Source organism: Phodopus roborovskii, unplaced genomic scaffold, assembly GCF_943737965.1.
Source record: "Phodopus roborovskii unplaced genomic scaffold, PHOROB, whole genome shotgun sequence".
Classification (NCBI taxonomy): Eukaryota; Metazoa; Chordata; class Mammalia; order Rodentia; family Cricetidae; genus Phodopus; species Phodopus roborovskii.
Genome location: NW_026126480.1, coordinates 42239230 through 42262827, shown reverse-complemented (window position 1 = coordinate 42262827; position 23598 = coordinate 42239230). Strand labels below are relative to the sequence as shown.

Below are 23598 nucleotides of genomic sequence, written 5' to 3'. Positions count from 1 at the left end.
GTCCTGGTGATCTAAAAAGAAATAATTTCCAAGCCTTTTTCTTGGTGTTTCTGATCTTTTACAGTCTTAGATTACATAAACCTGGCCTTCTGGGACTTCTCCACAGGACCCCAGTGAAAAAGGCCAAGGGACAGATATCTTTATGGAGCACCTTGGGGAGCAAGTGTGTGGCAAGTCTTTGTATTGGGTCCCCAGTGTTCAATACCTCCCAAGAGGTGTGACTTAGCCTACACTAAGAGGGGAAGGTTGGAACTCAGGGTTAAAGACTTAGGCTGCACCTAAGACAAATCTGAGCCACTGTGCAGCTGCAGTAAAACCACTTGGTACTTTGGTGAACTGTAGTTTCTTTATCTGTACATTAAAGTGATATGATGTAGTGGACACCCTATGTCACACATAGTGACGTAGTAATCTAACCTAGTTAGTGTGCATACACTGCCAAGTCGTGATTTACTGGCTTATACACTAAGATTGAAAGGCCTGCCAGGTGTGGTGGTGCACACCTTTAACCCCAGCACTTGGAAGGCACAGGTAGCAGTTCCTGGTGAGTTCAAAGCCAGTGTGCTCTACATAGTGAGTTCCAGGACAGCCATGGGGCCACATAGATACTGCCTCAACAGAGCAAAAAAACATAAAAGCCTTGAAAGGCAAGAGGCATTTCTCTACAGCTTAATTTCCCAAGTCCCTAATGTAACATTGTTAATTCTGACTAAATGAGTGAATGAACACATGAACACAAGGACAAACATACAAGGCTGGCTAGTAACAAACGGTGCCTGTTCCCTGGCCTTGTTTCCAAAGTGAGTATGAAGTCTCTCACTTTGTAAGGTCCTGTGTTATATGGAAGCATGAGAATGCTGTATACCGATGCTGGTGGGAGGCAGCTGGTGAGTAAAGTGATTTTTTCAGGGAGGCAGTAAGGAACCCAGGCTTCTTCTACCCCATTCCTCTCCTGCTGGGGACCTGTCCCACAACAGGGGAGGTTGGAGGATCAGAACACAATCTCTCCGGTTGGTCTGAATCTCAGCTGCAGTATGATCTTGCTGGAGCATTGAAAACTACCAGGCTCTGAGTTCGCAGGCCTGGATTGGGGCGGCATCCCCTAGAACGATTACAATTCTAAAAAGTGGCCATGTTAGGCACCACAGTGTCTTGCTGCTTCTGTCTTCCTGGCCCCTGCGGCTTCTCACGTGGTTCTTAGCAGGATGAGCCCTGTTAGGAAAACTGTCAGGCAGAAGTGGGGGGGGGGGGGAGGGAGGCACAGCTACAGCCCTGAGGTGAGGTGAATCCCTCAATCCCTTTGTTGGCACTTGCCTAGCTATACTCTGGAGGAGCAGCTGTCTGACAATTGGTATTTTCTCTCACCTGGACTTGCTCACTATCTTTGGGGGCAGGGAGGGCACTATCTCTCTTTGTACCCCAGGCTGACCCAGAACTCCTGGTGTACCTCCTTGTTAGCCTCAAACTTTCAGTAACCCTCCTGCCTCAGGCCCCCAAATTTCAGGATTAAGGGCACGAATCACTAAGCGTGCTTGGAGTCTGCATCTCTAACCAGCCAAGCCATGCACCCCTTAGGATCAGTGAAGTTGGAAAGTATCTGGACCTTTTCCTGGGTCTAGACAACGGAAAGGAAACTTTAGCCAATCTATCAGCGTCAAAAACAGCATTACACCGAAAGCCTAAGTGCCTGGTGCTGTAAATTCAATCTTATTCCTCAGGTGTGAGGTGCGTTTTTGGGACCCTGGGACCCAGCAGCCAGAGGCTGCCTGGCTGTGCACCATAATCCCAGACCGGTTCCTCACATCCAGCCGGTTCCCGGCTAGCCAGCAGCTAGCAGCCCAGTCATCCTTTCCAGCCTCAGTCTGGAAAGCTGGACCCCACTGCCGCGTGTGCTCTTGGCTGCCGGCGCCCCGGGCCCCGAGGCCACATCATCCTGAGGCTGGGAAGTGTATGTTCCCGAGCCATCGCCACCACAGAGCCCGCTCTATGCGGGCGGGCGGCACTCGGTGTCCCAGTGCACCCTGCATCCAGACGCCCCCAGGAGTGGGCGGGACCGGGGCGGGCGGGGGCCCCCAGAGCGGTCTCTAGGACCCGCGGGACGCCGCAGGCGGGCGGGGTGCGGGGGAGACGCTAATTTGTTCCGAGGTAATGAGAACGGCGACTGCTGGCCGCGGATCCATTGCACAGGCCCGCCCTCAGATCGCGGGTCCCCGGCGCCAACTCGGACAGGCTGCTCATTTATTGCAACGGTCAAGGGCGGCTCGTGCCAGAGTATCGCGCGCGCGCACGCACACACACGGGGAGGGGAGAAAGTTTTTTTTTTGAAAAATGAAAGGCTAGACTCTCTGCTCCGCGGCCGGGGCGTTGCGCGTGGGGGTCGCGGCAGACTCAGGGCAGTAGGACGTCCCCCGGCACTGCGCCCGCGTGGGATGCTGCGGCGCTGGCTGCTGGGCCCCCGAAGCAGCTGCAGGCCAGGCCGGCGACAATGGCAGAGCGCCCGCCGCGGCGCGCGCCCCCCGCCCGCGCCCTCCTGTTGGCCCTGGCCGGGGCCCTGCTGGCGCCCCATGCGGCCCGAGGTAAGTCACCCGTGCAGGCGGCTGCCCGCGCGTCCCCTCCCTGCCACCTCGAGCCAGTCTGGGGTCTCTGCGTGCCACAGCCACGAAGAGAGGAGACGCACCGGGGCGCATCTGCGGAACCCCCGGGCTCGCGCTCGCAGCGCCTTGACACCCGCCCGTCCCCTGCCAGGTGCCCACTCGGGGTTGGGGATGTGTGTGTGGAGAAGACACTTGGCTCGGAGCCTTGAAGCTACTAGTTTCTGGATGAAAAGGTACACACAGCCACCCCTCTAGGAGTGACATTCACTTCTAAGGCTCTCTCAGTGTCTTGACAGTTACACGTGTCGCCTTAGAGAGTTGCGTGGGGTCATTTTACTGATCTGGTGGCTTAGCTACTCCACCCAGCTTCAGAGTTAAACCCGGACCCCCAGGTTTCCTTTCCACTACCGCCGTGACAAAGCTGGGGAAAGCACTGTGGCCGCGCAAATGACCCTCGCCCCCCACGCACACGTACACACACAGATGTACCTACAGCGCTCTTTACTTTTTGTTTGTTTTAATTGACTTCCTTGCCTCCCTCGTCTCTTTCCCATCCCCCGCTTCACTTCCTAATTGTCAGGAGCGATCAAACTTACAGAACTCCTTCTCTTGCTCATCCTTGTTGATAAATAATTGCTTACATCATGACCTCGTGTAGATCGAGAACCCAGCCCACTTCGGAGTTAAACGAAAGTGCACACATTAAAGGCTTTTTCTCTCTCTCTCCTTCTACAAACTCATGTTTTCCTGAGTTGAATTTCCTTAAAGCCTGGGCACCTGTGGATCCTGTTTGCATAATGAGAACTCACAGCAGGTGCCTTCTTAAAATTCGGGAGCTTCCCTGGTCCCTATTGCTGCTGGCTTCTTCTGCCGCTAGGAGCGCTATTCACCAATGAATAATTCTCCTTGGCCTCAGACTTAAAAGAGTTCTGTGATTCTATGTAACAGGCATTTAGTTTTCAGCACTGTTTCCAACACGAAACGTTTTATTTCTCAGTTGTCACTGTTACCCTCCACCCCAGAATCTCTGCCATAATGTGACTAAATCCCAGCTCCCATAAATATCTGGCAAACTGGTGATTAAATTAAAAGATTGCACACATCGAGGTATTTATCAGTGAGAAAGGCAACAAGACTGAAGACTATTTAGAGAACTCTGGGACCTGCAGATGACAACCACAGTCAAAGAGTCAAAGGTGTTTTGAAAGAGTTTTGGACAATCTGATTTTGGACAATCTGATTTCTCTGATTCCTTTGAAGGTTTTTTTTTTTTTTTCTTTTTTTTCCCCAGCAAATATGCTTTAGAAACATGTAAACTAAGTTTCAAAGTAAGCCTGAGGTGGTCCTGAACTTGGCACATACTTCACACACATAAACAGAAGTTTAGCACAGCTGATATTTTTTAGAGGCAAATGTTTATTAAATAAAGCTAGTAGTGGGGAATTATTTTGGGGGGGGGTTATTACTTCATGGCTGCAGCTTTGGTAGACAGTCCTCTCTGCCTTGGGATAGAGAGCTTCAGCAAAGCAGCAAGGCCAACACACTTTTAGTGGCTTAAGTATTGTGCTTCAATGTTCCAAGTTCATGGTGTGTTTATACTTGGAGTCTCAGGATCAAATCTCAGTGCGTGCCCCAAATCATGTCACTGAAGACTTTTAAAATGCAAACACATGAAGCATTTATTCATGTTGGCATAAAAGAGGAATCATTACTTGTTGAGGGCTGAGCATATCCTGAGTTTGACTGTAGCCTCATTCATTATCCTGAGTTCCAGAACAGCTCAGCCCAAACATGACCAAAACAGAATCCTAGATCCTAAGCCATCCACTTCCAGCAATCTTCCTCACTGCACTAATGATATCTGCTGCCTTCTCCTGATGCCTCATGCTGAGTCTCCCTTTCACAACATAAGCCACCAACTATGAGGGTGTATTCCCATCTCCCTAGCTCCTCCCATTTTAGTATGCTATTCCATTCAGGCTGTTATGCTCTGTAGAAGCTTACCTGCATCACAGTAGCTCTTGAGTTGTAGGCTTGCTGTTCTTCTTGTCCTCACATGGGGTGTGCTCCCCAACACTGTTGCTAATGTTAATACAGTCTGTTGTGGAATAATCTTTTTGTACATTGTGAAGATGTGTCTTTGCCAAGGTGCCTCTGATTGGTGTAAAAAGAGCTGAATGGTCAATAGCTAGGCAGGAAGAGGTTAGGTGGGACTTCCAGACAAAGAGAAAAGAAGAGGAATGGAGGCAAGGAGAGCAATGGCAGGAGACACAGAAAAGAAACAGGACATACATGATGCAAGAGAGGTAATGCCACATGTTAGAACATAGATTAAAATAAATGGGTTAATTTAAGTTATAAGAGCTAGTTAGGAACAAGCCTAAGATACAGGCCAACCTTTCATAATTAATAAGAAGTCTCTGTGTCTATATTTGGGAGCTGGCTGGTACAACACAGAAAGACTCATTGCAACAGTCCATCCAGAATCAGACCATGTGAGTTTCCTTTCCTTGGACTCTGTTTTGGTCATGTTTAGGCTGAGCTGTGCTGGAACTCAGGTTAATGAACGAGGCTACAGTCAAACTCAGGATATGCTCAGTCCTCAACAAGTAATGATTCCTCCTTTCTGCCAACACGAATAAATGTTTCATGTGTTTACATTTTGAACTTTCCTACTACTTTTATGTTCATGTATGTGTATGAGAGTTTATATGTGTGGGTACATGTAGAGGACAGAACACAGTCTCCAGTGTCAGCCCTTAGGTACCACTTACCTTTTTTTTTTTTTTTTTTTTGAACATTGTTCCTCCTGGCAAGAATGCATTAAGTAGTGTGGCTGCTTGACCAGTAAGCCCTAGGATCTATCTATTACTGTCTCTTAGCCAGGGGATTACAAGTGTGTACCATTAAACCAGACTTTTGTGTGGATTTGGGGAATTGAACTCTGGTCCTCATGGTTGCACAGCAAGGCATTTTCCAATTGAGTTATCTCCCCAGCCCCATGAACTGGATATTCTTTAGGAACATAATTCAGTAATTGCCCCAGGGCTATCCTTAACCAAGAGCCTGGAAAGTTCTCTCATAACCTTCCCATATTGCTTCACTTCTTTTCTGAGCACATTACTTTTTCCTTCCTTCCTTTTTTATTTTTATTTATTTATTATGATGCGCACATTCCAGGAAGACTATTTGGGTGATTCACATTTTGAAAAATATTTTGTGTGTATGGATATTTTGCTTTCACTACGTGCTTGCTTTGTGTCATGTCTGTAGAGCCCAGAAGAGGGCACCTTGGAACTGTATTCTACAGATGTTTGTGAGCTGCTGTGTAGGTGCTGGGAATTGGACCAGAGTCCACTGGAGGAACAGCCAGTGCTCTTAACTGTTGAGCTATCTTTCCAGCCCAAGATAGTTCTTTGGTAGCTTGTGAATATACGAGGGCTGCTTTTAGTTGCAAATAACAGAAGCCATGGTTGCAGCAGTGTTTTTGTTCTTTTTTTCTTACATGGAAAGCTATTATGAGGTGAACAGTATAATAGGAGTGACTTTACAGGTGTTGCAGGCCATTGCTACAATCAGAGGCACTACATCTTCCTTGTATCTGCTATTCTTAGATGCTGACTTCTGTATTTACACTTACTGCCTTTTGATCTCATGCTGGCTCCTTGTTCTCATTCCTGCCTTCTAGGCAACAATAGAGCAAAAGAGGCAAAAGGTGAAGACCTACAATTCCATCTCTTTTTCTTTTAGGAAAATAATATTTGTATAAGCCTTTTAGCAGATTCACAGCTGTCACAAGCAGTTTCCCGCCAGCCTGGCCTGGTCTTTTAGATGCATCAGCCACAAATAACACGCAGAGACAGTGTATTAATTATGAAACTGTTGGCCTGTTACTAGTGTTTCTTATTGACTAGCTCTGTCTTATATATTAACCCATTTCTATCAATCTAAGTGTTGCCACGTGGTCTTATCTTACCAGAGAAAGGGTCCAGACTTCTTACTTTTGTCACATGGTATATCTTGACTCTCTACTCCATCTCCCAGAATCCTCCTTGTCTCCTACTCCTGCCTATCTTGCTTTCCTATTGGCCAACAGGGCTTTATTCATTAACCAATAAGAGAAACATATTTACAGAATGTCATCTCCCATGTGTGAGGAGTAGGTTTTTCCGCCCACTGGTCTAGTCCCTCCGCCGCGCCAGCCCCAAATAACGCACAGAGATGCTGTATTAGATATAATGCTGTTGTCCAGGTACTTGTTTCTTATCAGCTAGCTCTGTCTTAAGTATTAACCCATTTCTGTTAATCTACGTATTTCCACGTGATATCATCTTACCGGGGAATTGGGCCTGCGTCTGGTCTCCCCAGTCTCTCCATGTTGACTCCTCCTTCCTACTTCCTCTTTCCTCCTTGTCTCCTAGTCCCTCCTATCTTTCTTTCCTATTGGCCAACAGTGCTTTATTCACTAACTAATATGAGAAACATATTTACAAAATGACATCTCCCATCACCCATGTATATAGTTATATTGCTAATATTGTCCTTGGTAAATTAGTTTGGGAAGTTTCAGCCATTTATATAGCTATACTCTTGAGTATTACAGATTATCATCACCCATTTTTCTCATACCTATGAAATTAGTCATACATATATGTTTGATCTTCAAACACTTCATAGACCTTCATAACATGGCATTTAAATATTTTAATATTAGTACTCCATTGACATGAGACACAATTGCTCCTGACAGCACCAAACTATTACCAAGAAAATGCTGGACACTGATGTTACTTCTTCTGGAGTCCATTCTCTCCTCAGCTAATGGACTCTTGGGCAAAGAACCACCCCCACCTCAATCACTGACTTTGGACATGCTGGCCTACTATGCTTGCAGGAGAGGCAAACATAGAAGACTACTGAACCTTTCCAAGTCAGGGTAAGACAGCCTCTCTACCTCCCTGTTTCTTGTTGGTCAGTCAGATACTCTAGGCCTCAGCCAAAGCTGATTGTCCTGATATTTCTGTGAGATTTTGGGTGACTGTCCAGGGTGTCTGCTGTTTCTGTCTTCACTGCATCTTGTGGAAGCTGTTCGCCTGCACTTCCTGCCTACCCTAGTATTGGTATCTTCCTTCTCAGGTCTTTGATGAGGTTGAAGATTAGACTGTCACAATTATTGTTCTCTCTCTTCCTAGATAGAAATATTAAGTATAAGATTTAACTTTCCAGCTTAGGACAACTCCATAGTAATCTCTGTTGTACCTTTTCCCCAGGACTAGAAATGTAGTTCTTGCTATTTGCTCTTGTTACCTCACTGGCAATAGGTCTTAAGTGTGTATGTTCTTAAATTTGCTTCTCCTAGAGCATCCTTGATATTTACTATCTTTGTATATAGTATTGTATCAAGCCTAAATCTTTTTTTTTTAGACTAAAAGGGGAATTGTGAGATATCCACCCTGCCCACACCTGTTGTATTGACTATGCCGGTTGGAGCATGAGGACAGGTGTGGGCATGACCGGTGGAGTCTAGGTCTAGGTCCTGACCTGGATGCTCTCTCTTACTTCCGGGTTGGAGATGAGAGAAGATCGGAGTACATCCTCGGAGTGGGAACCTGCAGCAGTTGTCTGTTTCTTGTGTAAGTGAATTCTCCCCTAATAAACCTCAATCAGCCTATATTGGGTCACAGAATCTTATTACCCGCTTTATACAGCTTTTACTGGCAGTTTATGACCAAGGACGTCCATTGCACAGGACTCTGGAAAAGATGGTGTGTGTGTCTGTGCACACAGGCACTTCTGTGTCTACTAGAGATCTACTAGAAAGAAATCCTGTATCTTTCTACATGCACGCGCACGCGCGCGCGCGCACACACACACACACACACACACACACACACGAATGTGTGTTTACATGTATAAAATTATTGCCACATTTGGCATTGACATACAAACATTTTCTTCCTTCCATTGATATTTGGCTTCTATTCCTTGTGGAATCAAATTTTACTTTTTAAAAAAAGAAATGAAGCTAAATAATCTAAAAAAACTGAGTACATTTCTTCTCCATAGAGATGTTCTCTCTCTCTCTCTCTCACACACACACACACACACACACACGCACATGCATGCACATATACATATTCATTTGTGTATATGAATATGATACAGTATATGTGTATGCATATTTCTATATATACATGCAAGGTATGACCAACATTCCAGTCTTTTTTTTTTTTTTTGCATGTGTTCTCCATTCATCCTTGATTGCTAGTTTGGCAGAAGTCATATGTCCTTCAATAAGGAATTTCTTTTTTGTCTCTATTCCCACTACTGCTTGAGAACATTAAAAATTAATAGTATGTTCATTGTTCATCTTTTAAATATATTTCCTTTTACTATCTTTTCTTTCTACCTGTAATTTTTACATTTTGTGTGGTATGTTTTAGTGGTGTTCTTTTCGGTAACCATGCTGGGAACTCAGCATGACTGTCAGACTGAGATTTTATGTTAGGAAGTTCTACTTTGCTTTCTTGCATTATTTCTTCAGCTGTTCCATTTTCTTCCTTATCATTTTCAATCTCCCCATCATTATTCCATTTGGGGGCGGGTAGTTCTTTAACTGTATTTTCTAGCTGCTCCCCCACGCCCCATTCAATTAAAAGATGTTTGCTGCCATCTGATCTCCAAGAGTTCTTCTGTTATATAAATTGCCTTCATTTTATGAAAATGGCCACGTCTTCTTGTCATGCATACAAGGTTTTCGTTAACTCTGAATACATTATTGATTGGTAGACATTCTTTGTTAACCTCGGGGTCACTGTGAATTTTGAGATTCTTCTCCCCGACCCCCCTTGGAAGAATCTCTGAGTTCAAACATCTGAGCTTTGGTTCACTGTTGCCATTTAATAAAGGGCTTCTGAGCTGACTGGAGGTTCTATATGCTTCCTCAAATAAATTCATTGAGTGGGGGAAGGAAGCTACATTTTATTGGGAGACCTCCCATAGCCTTGGTATAAGTATTAGTTTCTTTTGAGCTAATCAGTATTTGTTTGTTTGTTTTTGTGCTTTTTATTTTAAATAAGTGAATAACCCCCCTATCTCCTGCTGGAGGTTGTAGTCTGGCTACAGGGCCTTGGAATGCAGCAGGACAGGGTTAAAGGGGATGTCATGCTTTCATGTCACTTTTGTTTTTAATTCAGTATGTTGTGACCTTTCCTGTCTAGGAGCTCATCCTCCAGGTGAGGGTGAAAGTGCCCTTGGGCTCAGAAGTTCTGTGTTGTTGTGTCTCCTCAATGCATTCTTGTGCCCTGGGGTTGCAGAGGCAGGCAGCCACCATGCTGCCTTCACAGGAGACTTGTGGAGCTTCGGCTTCTAATTTTCCAAGTCCATGCTTGCCCTGATAGGCATACATGGCCTCTTCCAGGGCTTTACATGGCCTTCTTGCCTCTAATGGCTTTCATATTCTCCAGGGAGGTTGTGCTTGCACCCTCTCCTTCTCCCCTTCCCTCTCTCCTGCCCCCTCTTCCTTTCCCTCTGGAGTGGTGCTAGTGGTGTGCATTGCTTATTTTCCAATTGCTATGGATAAAACACCACGGCCAAAGCAACTTATAGAAAACATAATTTATTGGGACTTACGGTCCCAGAGGTTTTGAGTCTGTGATGGTGGAGCATCACACACAACGAGGAAGCTGGCGGCTCACATCTCGAACTGCAAAAATAAAGCAGTGGCAATGCATTAGACTTTAAACTCTCAAATCTCACCCTCCAGTAGCATACAGCCACCAGCAGGGCAGCAGCACTTCCTAAGCCCACAGAATAGCTCCACCCACTGGGGGCCAAATGCCCAGGACATGACCCACATCCCTGAGCTCTGCCCAGAGCTGCACACCTCCCAAACCATCACTGCCTCCTCTTGCTTTCTTCATTTCCTCTGGCTATTGTGGTTGTTAGGGTAACCATTGTTTCATTGCCGTTTCAAGAGGGAAGATGGGGAAGTACCTGTGACCCTGCCATGCCCAACTAGAAGCCAGCCAGGCTTTATACCACAGTTGACATTCTCTTCCTCCCACTGTCATTTGGCTCCTTCTCTTCCTTCCTTGTGGAAACAAACACTAAATCCATTTTCAAATATTTTAAAACTTTCTTTTCAACAAAATCTACGAAAACTCAAAGTCAACATACACCTAATTAGACAAATGTTGCAGCTGTGGAAAGTGTACACAAAAATATTTTCAAGGACGAAGTGCCATCATTTAACGAAGCTAAGTAGATTTCTTCCTGCCCTAGATGGTGCTGTAATGAACTTGTGACAGTTGCAAAAAAAAAAAAATAATAAAATAAAATAAAATTAAAAAATTAAAATAAAAATAAAAATAAAAAAAATTATCGGAATGTATTCTAGGAACCTTTTAAAAACCCTGTTGTTCCCCCTATGTCTCTGATTTCCAAAGATAGATTTGATAACTGTTTCTGAATATGTGTTTGGAGGCACATGGGTACCCACACCCTCAGCCTGCACCTCACATGGCCTCACACCCCTCAGCCTGCACTCTATACAACCCTACAACCCTCAGCCTGCATTCCACACAGTTCCATAAACTTTAGCCTGTACCCCCCCCCCCACACAGAGCAAGGTTAAACATCTCTGGATATCAGGACTGAAAAGTGAGGTGGACACACTCTTGATAGAAAGTTTTATATTCTGTGTAGCTGTTTCATTTTATATGTACAGTTAGTATTTGACCAAACCCAGAGTTTTATATCAGCATGCAGATAATAAAACTCACTGAGGGCACTGGAGCTAGGCACCATGCCAAGGTCCCATGTGGCACTCGGGAGAGAATCCTGGAGCATGTCCTGTTCCTGCCCTCTTCCCATAGCAGAGGACACTGGGGCTTCAGATGGTGCCTGGAGGCGACAGATGCAAGGCCATCTCCATGCTATCTCATGAGGAAAAGTAGGCCATACCCCAGCCATGATAAACATTCAGTAATCTGTGCACTCTATCTTTGGCATAATGCAATGCTCATGGCAGTGAGATTGGAAATCCATCTGATTTTCAACAGACTTGGTAATGCAGGTCAGATACACTACTTTCCAATTCAAATGTGTGCTCTAGTCTCGTGGTTTTGGACAGATCACTGCTTCAACCTTCCTACTTCCTGTGAGTCATTTTTCATCCTGTTTCCTTGGACTTTATTTAATGCCCAATATAACTTGTCTTCAATTGACAGATGAGGAGGAGAAGCTGAATAATCCATCCTCATATTGATATTTTTTGTATCCTTTAAGCTTTTATGTCATCCCAAGGCCAGCTTCCTGGCCAACTGCTTTAAAAAATGGGCAGCTTCCTATAGTACCTTGACCTTCTGCCTCCTTCTTACTGAAGTTTTGGTCTCCATAGCCTTTTAGATGGCCTCCACATACCTGAGAATGCCCCCCCCCCAAGCAGAGCATGCTAAGCACCATTCAGCATCCAAACCCAAAACTTTCTTATATTGCTTGGCATTCAAGCCAGGAGAGGATTGGGATGGGGGGGGGGACTGTCTATGTTCACTTGAGCTTGGATATAATCTGAGAACCTGATTTTACTTGTTTGGTTTGTTTTGAATCCTTAATTTCCAGGTAATATTATCATTGGACTTGCATTCGGATTTATAAGCTCTAAAAACATGCCTTAGTACTTGAATCTGTGTGTTTGTGTGGGAGCATGCAAGGCACATACATATGAATGCAGATGCCTGTGGAGGCCAGAAGACAGGATCAGATCCTATGAAGCTGTGGGTGCTGGGAACCAAAATCCGGTCCTCTGCTTTTAATCACTGAGCTATCTCTCCAGCAAGTCTCTGATTTAAAGGGCTGCTATTCTCTGGTTAATGGAGCAGGTATACTCCTGAAATGAGATATGCCAAATATGTTTGTTACTTTCCTTGACATTGTGCAAAATACTTGACAGAAGAAACTTGAAGGGGGGTGGTTTCAGCTCATGGCTCAAAGGGAGCATCATGCAGGAAATGCAGGAAAGCATGGTAGAAAGAAGTTGGGGTATAGAAAACCAGATCCAGCCAGGTGTTAGTGATGTACACCTTTAATCCCAGCACTTGGGAGACAGAGGCAGGTGGATCTCTGTGAGTTTGAGGCCAGCCTGGTTTACAGAGCAAGTTCCAGGACAGGCTCCAAAGCAATACAAAGAAACCTTGTCTCAAAAAATCAAAACAAAAAAGAAAAAAGAAAACCAGATCCAAAGTGGAAAGGAAGAAGTCAAACTTTCACTATTCGCAGATGATATGATAGTTTACATAAGTGACCCCAAAAATTCTAACAAGGAACTTTATCAGCTGATAAATACCTCAGGAATGTGGCAAAATACAAGATTAACAACAACAAAAAAATCAGTAGCCCTCCTATATACAAATGACAAATATGACAAATGGAATGAGAAAGAAATCAGAGAAACATCACTCTTTACAATAACCACAAATAATATAAAATATCTTGGGGTAACTCTAACCAAACAAGTGAAAGACCTGTATGATAAGAACTTTAAGTCTTTGAAGAAAGAACTTGAAGAAAATATCAAAAAATGGAAAGATCTCCCATATTCTTGGATAGATAGGATCAACATAATAAAAATGGCAACCTTATCAAAAGAGTATCAGTTCTTAAGACAGGTGGTAGTGGCATATGCCTTTAATCCCAATACTTGGGAGGCAAAGGTAAGCAAATCTCAGAGTTCAATGGTATCTTGGTCTATATAACAATTTCCAGGACAACCAGGCTAGGCAGAGAAACCCTTCCACAAAAGGCCAAATTTTATATGAATAAAAAATATAAATATAAAATATTATCTATATAGTCATATATATGTATATATACACACACAAACACACATACCTACATACATACATATATATGAAAATCAGATCTTAGTGAATCAGGAACAAAGAGCTGTGTTGACCTTTGACCCTTGAGGCCTGTCCCTCCAAGCCCTGTGTCTGCCAGATAGGCAGATAGGACCCATATGAAAGGCTGGAGCCTAAGTGTTCCAACACATGAACTACATCTCTGCCTACAGGAAGGAGAGTGTTTCACGTTCAAACCATAGTACCAAATAAACATTTCAAACTAAAATAATTTTTCAGTCAATTTCAATATAATTTAGTATAGCAAGAAGATGACTGAGAAATAATTTAAAGTTCAGCAAAGAACCAAGACTAAGTCACACAAAGTCACACATTTGTATTCTTACTATGTTTTCTATCATACATGATTCAGAATGTCTAAACCTTAAAGGTCTAAAACATTAAAGATATGTGTATGGCCACACATCCGTGTCCCACCCAGCCAGCCCTCTTCCTTTCTGAGTAGTTGGTGGGTCTCAAAGATCCATTTCTCCAATAGGTCCCTGGTGTTGTTTTTGTATTTAAACGTTAGGTTAATGACTGCTTACTGCAGATGGCATTTGCAACCTGTGGGACTTTGTTTTATTGTGTTTTTTGAGCATCAGTGTGTTACTAAGCTGTATTCATGCTGGCATTTATACTTGGCTCACTCTTTTTAATTGAATGGCTAGGCTGCGAATTCTGCTCTCCAGTGTTGACAAATACCTGCTTTCTCCAGCGTTTTACAGTATGGCGGTAGATCCTCGTCCTGTCTCTTTTATGTGTAAGCCTGAGCTCTAGGGGACCTATTATGAGTGAATTGCTGAGTTGTACCATGCGTTCATTTTCCACTTTAATATACTTTGTTAAATTGCTTTTCAAATTGGCTCCACAAAGGGAAAAAAAATTCCTACTTGGAGAGTTTTGATTACACAAAATTAGGCATATTTGCTATTTTTCTGGCTTTTACATTTTGACAAGCTAGATGTGATATATTTTTTATCTTTGAACTGACATTTTCATGCCTATAAGGTATTCTCAGACTAGTTTTGTTTAGACGTGTTCTCTGAGTAGCATATTTTTATTTATCTTTTTTTCAGTTTTTCATATTGTTTATTTATCTTCATTCATATTACATGGCAAGTAAGATTAAAGAAAATCTAAAAAATGGACTGAGAAAAATAAAAGCAAAATTATGAAGAATTCTTGTCCTCCTCCCCAAACAATCACTATTCCAATATGTTATGTTTTTATTACAGAGCAGGAGAACTGGAGTTATATTGTAGATATTAGTTTGTTGCTTCCTCCCTTCCTTCATTTTTTGGGAGGGGGTGACTAATGAGTTATTACTGAGGTTACTAACCAGTAAGCAGTAAGCAGTGTAGGGCTGCTTATGAGAGCAGGGATGAGTCAGAACAGCAGCCGCATCACTGGAAAGTCCACCCACTCCACCAGTGAGAGTTGCACCCTCGGTCCTGCAGGTCAACAGTCCCCAGTCTCTCCTCAGAGCTAAAGTCTCCTTTCTGGGGCTCAGCTCTCTTGGCCACAGGCAACCTCTCCCCATTGTCTTCTCCTGCTCCAAAACTGAAGAGAGGCATCTGAGAATCTTCGATCTTCGAAGGTTCTGCTTTCTCAGACTTGTGACCTTTTCTCCACTTCTTGAGTCTCAGGAGCCCAGACACTCCTGGAGCAAATGTTTCAACTGGGAAGATGTTGCTGTGCAATACTCAGCCCCTTCCCCAGCACTTAGCATCATTTGCTTTCTTTCTCTTTTTAAAATAGTATTGTTATTCCTTCTTTGAGAATTTCATATACAATGAAAATTTCATATCATATGTTTGATCATATTCACCCCCTCTCCCAATTCCTCCTAGATCCTTCCTTACCTACCCAACTTTGAGCACTCCTCCTCCTCAATTCAGTAAGTTTAATTTGTGTTACCTAACTACTCTTGGGACATGGGGCACAGCCTGGTCAACCTACCAGGAATCTTAACACTTTTTCTGATGCCTTCTCCACAGTGTTCCCTGAGTCTTGAAGGGGATGATACAGATGACTGTCTATGGCTAAGCATTGGGTCACTGTGCCACAGCACCTGTCACTTGGTCTCAAGAACTTCTCTGATGGTTCTGAGTACACTATCTGTTGCAAGAAGTTTCTTTTTTATGACTTGTTGAGGTTGACAGCAACAGTAATCTGTCTGTGATGGCAGCTGGGAAAACCACTCATTCATCTATGGAGTGTGTGTATGTATGTGCACGTGTGTGCACCCATGTGCTCAAATGTATAGATGTGCATGTACACATGATGGTCAGAGATTGATATCAGGTATCTCCAATTGTTCCCCACCAAACTTAAATTGTGTGTGTGTGTGTGTGTGTGTGTGTGAGTGTGTGTGTGTGTGTGAGAGTGTGTGTATGTGACAGAGAGGGAGAGAGACAGCCTTGCCTGTATACCATTTGCATACCTGAAGACCGGAAGGGAGCATCAGATGCCCTGAGTCTGGAGCTATAGATAGGTTGTGAGCCACCCTATCAGTGCTGGGTAAGTAACCAGGTTCTTTAGAAGAGCAGCCATTACTCTTAACCCCTGAGCCATCTCTTTAGCTCTCATTTATCTATTTTCAAACATGATTTTTAAAATGTGTGTGTGTATGTGTGTGTGTGTGTGTAAGAGAAAGATGGGTTAAAGACTCGTGTGTGCTGGAGTACACAAATGGAGGTCAAAGGGCAACTTTTTGGGGTCATCTCTCTCCTTCTACGGTGAAGTCAGAGGAGCAAACTCAGGTTGTTGGGCTTACAGGGGAGTTGCCTTTACCTGCTGAGCCATCTCTTTGACCCTCTTAGTGATTTTTTTAAAATTTAGTTTATAAATGTTCTTTTCTGAACTGAAAAAGAGTTTTCTTTCTTGTTTTTCGAGACAGGGTTTCTCTGTATTGCTTTGGATGCTGTCCTGGAACTTGCTCTGTAGACCAGAACTCACAGAGATCCACCTGCCTCTGCATCCCGAGTGCTGGAACTAAAGGCATGTGCTACCAATGCCCAGCTGAAAAAGAGACTTTTTAAAGATAATTTCTCCTAAATGTTAACCTTTGCTATTGACATAATTGAAATGTACTTTTAATTTATTAGATGAGATCAGCATCTATTTTTGTGCATATCTAAATAACCCACAATCAGAGTAACAGTTATTGAATCTGTTTCTTATTCTGGTCAACACAGGAGCTCTGAGATCTTCTTTCCACAGTCTCCAGTGAGGACTTAAGGGCTCAGGTTGGCAATAATATGTCTTGTTGCTGGGGCAAAGTTCCTAAAAGAGAGACTTAAGGAGATGTTGGAAGTACTAAGATTCCCATGTTGATGTCAGCTAGCTCGGACTCACCCTGAAAAATCCCACATCACAGGAAAACCTCTCAGGGCTAGGAGGACTGAAATGGCTGGAACCAAACAAAATAAATTTTCTCTATAATCTTGAGAATTTCATACATGTATACAATAAAATACAATCATAGTTTACCACCCCATTTTCTCCTCCAACTCTCCAATTTGCCCTTCCAATTTGCTGTCTCTTTTTTCTCTTGATAACCCACTAAATCCAGTTGGTACTGCCCAGTTGTTCATGGGTGTGGAACCATCCACTGGAGCATGGGAATCCTACCAGTGGCCACATCTTTGAAAAAAGACTGACCCTCAATCCCCCAGTAGCTATCAACTTCCAGAAGCTCCTCAGTCAAGAGGTAGGGCCTGGGGATCTGCTACCCCATCTTCTCTGCAACTTTACTAGCTTGTTCTTGGGCAGGTAACCTTAGCTGTTGTGAGCCCATGAGTACAATAGCTGTGTCAGATCCAGAGGGCAGGGTTTCACAGCTCTCCTCCACATCCTCTGGCTCTAACAATCCTTCTGTTTCCTCTTCCATTCAGACAAATTTTATGTCTGTCTTCCTTGGTCATCTGCTCTACAGTTGTCTACCTCTGTGCATATCCAGAGGATGCCATGAGATAATGTAAAGGGCCCTGCCCTTACTAAGTTCTTAGAAAACAATTTCTCCCTCCCATTCTTTCTTTCCTTTCAAAGTATCTTGATTGTTTATGAAGTTCCAGTGTTTTGTATGAAGATGAATATTAGAATCTTCCTGAAGGGTTTACATAATGTCCCATGCAGAGATCTCAGCTAATTCAGCAAACAGTGAGCATCCCCATGACCTCTGCTGTCATAGATATAGACATATCTAGTTACTAGTTCTGTGTAACATTATTCAGGATGCTTTGGATGGTTTTCTCCCCAGAGTCCTTGCATAGCTCTGCAGGAGCTCTGTCTAGATGCTCTGACCACTTTTAGTTGTTGTGATTTTTAGATCTTTAACTTTTGTTTGGGTTGCTTTAGAGATTGAATTTTTTTGTTTTGTTTTTTATTTAAGTGTCTGTGAAAGTATCTGCCACATGTGCAAGGTACCCACAGAGGTCAGAAGAGGCAATTGGATCCATGGAGCAGGAATAGGAATCTGCCTGATGCAGGTGCTGGACCCTTAACTGCATCTTTTGAAAGAGCAGCAACCACTCTTACATGCTGAGCCATTTCTCCAGCCTCTAGATCTTTAGTATAGAAAAAAAAACTATATAGAATTAGACTTCTAGTAATACCCCCCACATCTATTTCACAGCTTCTACAGGTGCTAGCTCTGGCTATTCTTATTTTACATTGTTTTTCAGTTCTAATTGTTGCTTCTTTTAACTTATTTAACTGATTTTTAATTCAGTGATCTTGCATGTTTATTAACACTAGTAGAGTGTGTATTTACTCAGTAGAAACCCTGTGAGAATTATCACAAATGTTCATGTTATACTCCCTCTTCAGCACCACCTCTGCGGGCTAAGAAGCAGGCAGTATACATGTGCTCTTTCCCTCCCTCTCTTTCTCTTTCTCTCTCTCTCCTTTCCATTTTAATGAGAATAACTTTAGCTTTTGCTTTTTTATATGCCTTTTTTCTTCTTTCTCTTCTCCCACTATATGGCTAAAGGACTGTTTACAACTTCTAGATCTGTGAGTTTAGAGGCTCTAAATTCCATTCTGTTTACACACTTTGGTACTGTTTGGTTTTTCACATTTGCATTTCACTAACAGAGTTTGTAGAGAACCTTTGCCTTCTCTTGGCCACACAGACTAAGCATAGGTTGATGCTTCCCACTGTACTTCTGAGTGTTCATGATCACTGCTGTTTGGTAATTCAGTTCTGCTCTTTTGAAACATATGTTGCTTGTTGTGATTGATCATCTTAGTTAATACAGGACTTGGGATCTTGTAGGACAGAGGTTTCAACCTGTGAGTTGCCCCCAGGGGTCACATATCAGATATCCTGTATATCAAATGTTTACATTATGATTCATAACAGTAGCAAAATTACAGTTATAAAGTAGCAACAAAACTAATTTTATGGTCGGGGGTCACCACAACAAGAGCAACTGTATTAAAGGGTCATAGCATTAGGAAGGTTAAGAACCACTATCCTAGGGAAACCACCTATGAGTGAGGGTGTTTCCAGACAGGTTTAACTGGGGAGAAAAGACTCACTGAAATGGATGGTACCATCCCACAGGCTGGGGACCATGGTTGAATAAAAGGGAGAAAAGGAGAAAGCCAGCTTTGTATCCCTCTATGCTTCCTGAGATGTGATGCCCTCACAACCTTGGGCTGTCCCTTCCATCACACCTTTTCTGATGTGACAAACTGAACCTTCAAACTGTGAGCCAAGACAGTCAGTCACCCCTCCCTTAAGTCGCCTTTGTCAGGTGTTTTATCACAGCAACAAAAGTAGCTAATACATTCATCAAACATTGCTGGGGGTTGGGGAGCTGTAGAGATGCCACAGTCCTTAAGAACACTTGCTCTTCAGGCTGAAGACCCAGGATCAGTTCCCAGAACTGATCAGGCAGTTCACAACCACTGAAGACTCTAGTGCTGGGGGATCTGATGCCCTCTTCTGGTCTTCAAAGGCACCTGCATAAATGTGGTTTATACACACATTTACATAGATACACACATATTTACACAGGTGCACACACACACACACACACACACACACACACACACACAGAGAGAGTCTTTAAAGTAAGAGCAATGAATTGGGGCCATACGGAACTCTGGTCCCATAATTTATTCAGCCCAGACTTAGTCTCACCCATTTAATAAATTAAATCTCATCCACATCCCACCCACAGACCTCCCTGCTGCTGGGCTCAGCTCACTCCTTGTTAAAGGTGTCTTCCATTGAAGGTTTCTGTTGAACAAGCTGGATTTGCTGTCTGCAAATTTGCCAATCATAACTCTTTCATGGGTTTAGCTGTGAACAGAATTCTAGATGGACAGTTTCCCTTGAGCAGATAGAGACTCCCTGGTGTAGCTCAACCATTCCCAAGATGGCTCAGTTCTCTTTCAGGTAACAGTTACCTGTTGTACCTAAATCTGTCTTTTTCTCTAGATAAAGTAGTTCTTCATTGTTGTCCATGTGTTAAATATGTGTGCACACGATCGTTTCATCACCATTTGATATGAATGTATTTCTGTGTATGTCTGAAATGGAATAACTTTCATTTATCATGTCTGGCCTTATGTCAGCACCACCTCCACTCCATCCCCATCTCTTCTTCATCATCTTCCCATTTCTCTGCCTCTCTTTTCCTCTGCCTATTTGTCTTTTGTGGTACTGGCGATTGAACCTAGGGCCTTAAACATATTCACAAATGCAGCTGCTTGTCTATATCCCAAGCCATCTTTGTTTTGCTAAAAATGCTGAGACAAAGTCCTATTAGGTTGTTCAACCTGGCCTTGAACTTATTCCATAGCCCTGGCAGGGGATTCAATACTGTTTAAACTATCTATTGACTCCCTTTTACATTTCCCACTTATCTTTAAATCTTCATTTGTGAAAGCTTTATTTTGTCCTTCAAACTTGCTAGATACTTTTCAAAGTGATACCCTTTAGTTTACTGTTCATTGTTGTTGTTTTCTATTTTTTCATGTCTTTGGTTATATTTTATTGTCATTCCTGCCAGATTGCTCCATCATCTCAAGAGTTTAGAGTAAAAATTGTATTTTTCTTTATTATCATGGTTTACCTTTTCCAAACCTGCTTTCCCTTTCCCAGCTGCCTCCTCCATGGGATCTCTGTGCACTTGGGGCCATAGTATCAATTCTGGAACTTTCCTGTAGAGTGTGTTCATGCATGGCAGGTGCTTGGGAGTTCACTTGTCTGCACCCATCCTTGTAGACCATTCTCCAACTCAGGACATTTATACCACACATTTATTGTAAGCTTGCTCTCTGCATCCATGTAGCAGAGACTTGAAGTTCCAGTGCAGTCTCCCCAGGGACAGAGAGGACAGCAAAAACTGGAGAAGCCTTGCCAATTTTAAGGGAGGCATGTGAGCTGGAACAGCTTGGAAGTTAGAGCAGTGGGAGGCTGGGTGCAGGCTAGAACAGTGTGGGGACTTTGATCTGTTACATGCTTGTTTGTGTTGATGAGAAACTGGGTGCTTATTGCTGGAGGCAGCTGGTTAAAGGGTGTGGATAAGAGTAGAAATCCTGATCCCAATAAACAGAAACCTGCTTCATAAGATTTCTGAGCAATGCTGGCTTTAAGTGGCAATCCTTCTATTTACCAACTCAGAGTGCAGCCTGGGCTGAGCCATGTCTGTCATTCAGGACATTGTCAGCAGCAGTGACAGTTTGGGAGCCTGCTTTGGACCTATGATCTAATCCTTACCAGATTTGGGGGTGAAAATAAGTGATTTGAGAGAGAACAAGCTCCTTGAGAAACTCATAATGTTTTTATAGCCCTGATAACTTGGGAAGGGCAGTCCTGCAAGGATCTTTTTAGACTTTTTTTATGGGGAGATTGTGGTGGCAGGAATGGGAACCAGGGCCTCATATGCCTGGCAAACACATACCGTGTGATAGACCTCTAGCCCCGGCCCTGGTTTTATTCAAGGGACTTAGATATCATTCTACATGTTCATGGCATACTTCCTGTCAGTAAACCACTGGAGTTAGGCCAATATCCACTAGACCTCCTGGCTTCTGAGGTGTTGAGTGTCAGGATGTCTTTGCTGGGAATTCCTTTAACCACCTCTAATTGCCGCCCCTTTCTTTTAAGTTCAGTTATATGGGTCCTCCAATGTGGGTGTCACATTTAGCACTTGTATATGTTTCAATGGCAAACTCTCTATGGAGGCATCATGTTTTCAGACCCAGAAGGCCCCATGTGAACCAACACATTTCCTTCCTGCATACTGTGATCCAAAAATTGGACTAGGAGCTGGGGGTGCAGTGCCGTGAAAACCAGACTCAGGTTCCCACCTCATGGCATGCAGCATGCATGAATCCTAGGGATGTGCTGAAATGAAACTGAATGTACTCCAGGGCCACTGGGTCTCAGCTTCCAGTACTCTGAATGCTCGTAGGAGCATCAGGCAGCTGCTCTCCTGCTGGCAGGCCAGTCTTTGCCTTGGCAGCTGCAGTGGTGGATGTGCTAATGATGGGGCCAAGCTAAGCTTCGGGTGAGGCCATCAGCTGTCCCATCTCCCTCTGGCAGAGGCAAAATGAGAACAGCTGGGGAACCAGGCAGACAAACCCTCCGGAAGTTGCCTCTCAGCCAGTGGAGGTGTTAACAGAATTCCTCTTGCCTGCACCTTCTGGGAGCACGCACCAGATTCTTCCATGCTTAGTAGTTTTGATAAGGGATTGAGGGTTGTATGATGGAACAAGTTGATGGCAGACACGCATCTGAATATCTTTGCAACTTTTGGAATGGCTTCTGTGATTCTACAAAAAGAAAACAAACACAAACAAACCACACACACACACACACACACACACACACACACACACCACACACAAAAAAACCCCCCCACATTTCTCCACTCATTTATCTAGGGGGCGGGAGGCAATTGCCTAAATGACACAAAAATGAGATGACTCATTAAGGTGATTCCATAAGTTTCATGCCATGTCTTCACAGGGAACTCACATTCCTTGAGCATCATTAATTCATGGGAACTTCATGTCCTCTCACATTTCCCTCTGCCAGTTTGTCCTCACAAATTTCACAGTCTCCTTTCCTGTTTCTCAACTTTGCTCACCTTTAGAATAAGCTTTTCATTTTACTTTCTCCTCCGCATAGCTGGTAGGAAACACAGCTGCTACTGTCCTAAGAAAAGGACAGAGTAGAACTTGGGCTGATCACAGCAATTGTGGTGCCACTGGCAGTGCCCCTAACATTCAGCAGGCACTGGGGCAAGCCCTTGGAAGGAAGTAGCTTGTTAAAATGTGACCACAGTCCAAGGAAATGCATGACCATTATGGCATCCATCACTGGGATGGAGGACATGGGATCTGACTAGCTACTGCAGCTGCTAACTGGCAGAGTCAACTACAGTTTGGTGGTTGATTTCAGAGCCTGCTGGGCTGACAGGAGAGGAGCCACGATCTTCATGCACTCCTTTAGACTTCTGCTTTTTTCCCAGCTCTCACCTCTGATGTGCTTAGGTGCCTGCTTTCCAGAAGGACACAGCAACTACAACATTCATGTCTTTCACTCTGAGGGTCCTAGGGCTTGTCCTTTGGGTCCTGACCTCAAGAGTCCATTTTTAGGACCCAATGCATTTAATCCTTTGTTTCAATACCAAAAAACCAACCAACCAAACAAAAACTATGTAAGTTTATCAGCTCAACTGTGTTTTCACTACAGAGAAATTTACTGTGTGATGGGTTCAATTTACTGACTCTCCTATTCTTTCTCACAAATAAAATGCAAGACAGCCTGCCATCTTCTAGCCATGACAGATAGAGAGAACAGTGATAAAAATTGTAATGTACATAGGTGGAAATACCACTTATTTCGCGTCAGCGCCTGCTTAGGATCTCAGTGTTCATGGGACAGAGATCAAGCCATGACTTGCTTGGTACTCTGATGTGGCTTCTCTGGCAGGCATCAGTTAATGTATTACCAGGGCTAGGTCTCATCAGAAGTCTTAACTGGAAAGGATTGGTTTTCAAATTTTATACCACACCACCATGTGCAATTCAGTTTTTTTAAGTGCTTGTCCAGGTGGTGACACTTTCTAGAAGTCCCC

General features: G+C 43.6%; 1 protein-coding gene across 1 annotated transcript in view; it reads left to right on the top strand.

Annotated features, from left to right (window-relative positions):
- The first annotated feature begins 2060 nt into the window (after window positions 1-2060).
- Window positions 2061-23598, top strand: part of Adam12 (ADAM metallopeptidase domain 12) — a 293978-nt gene continuing 272440 nt past the window's right edge. Inside the window, exon 1 of the mRNA XM_051193213.1 lies at window positions 2061-2576. Coding sequence (XP_051049170.1) covers window positions 2486-2576 — 91 coding nt within the window. The 5' untranslated portion in view covers window positions 2061-2485. The remainder of the gene's footprint in view (window positions 2577-23598) is intronic.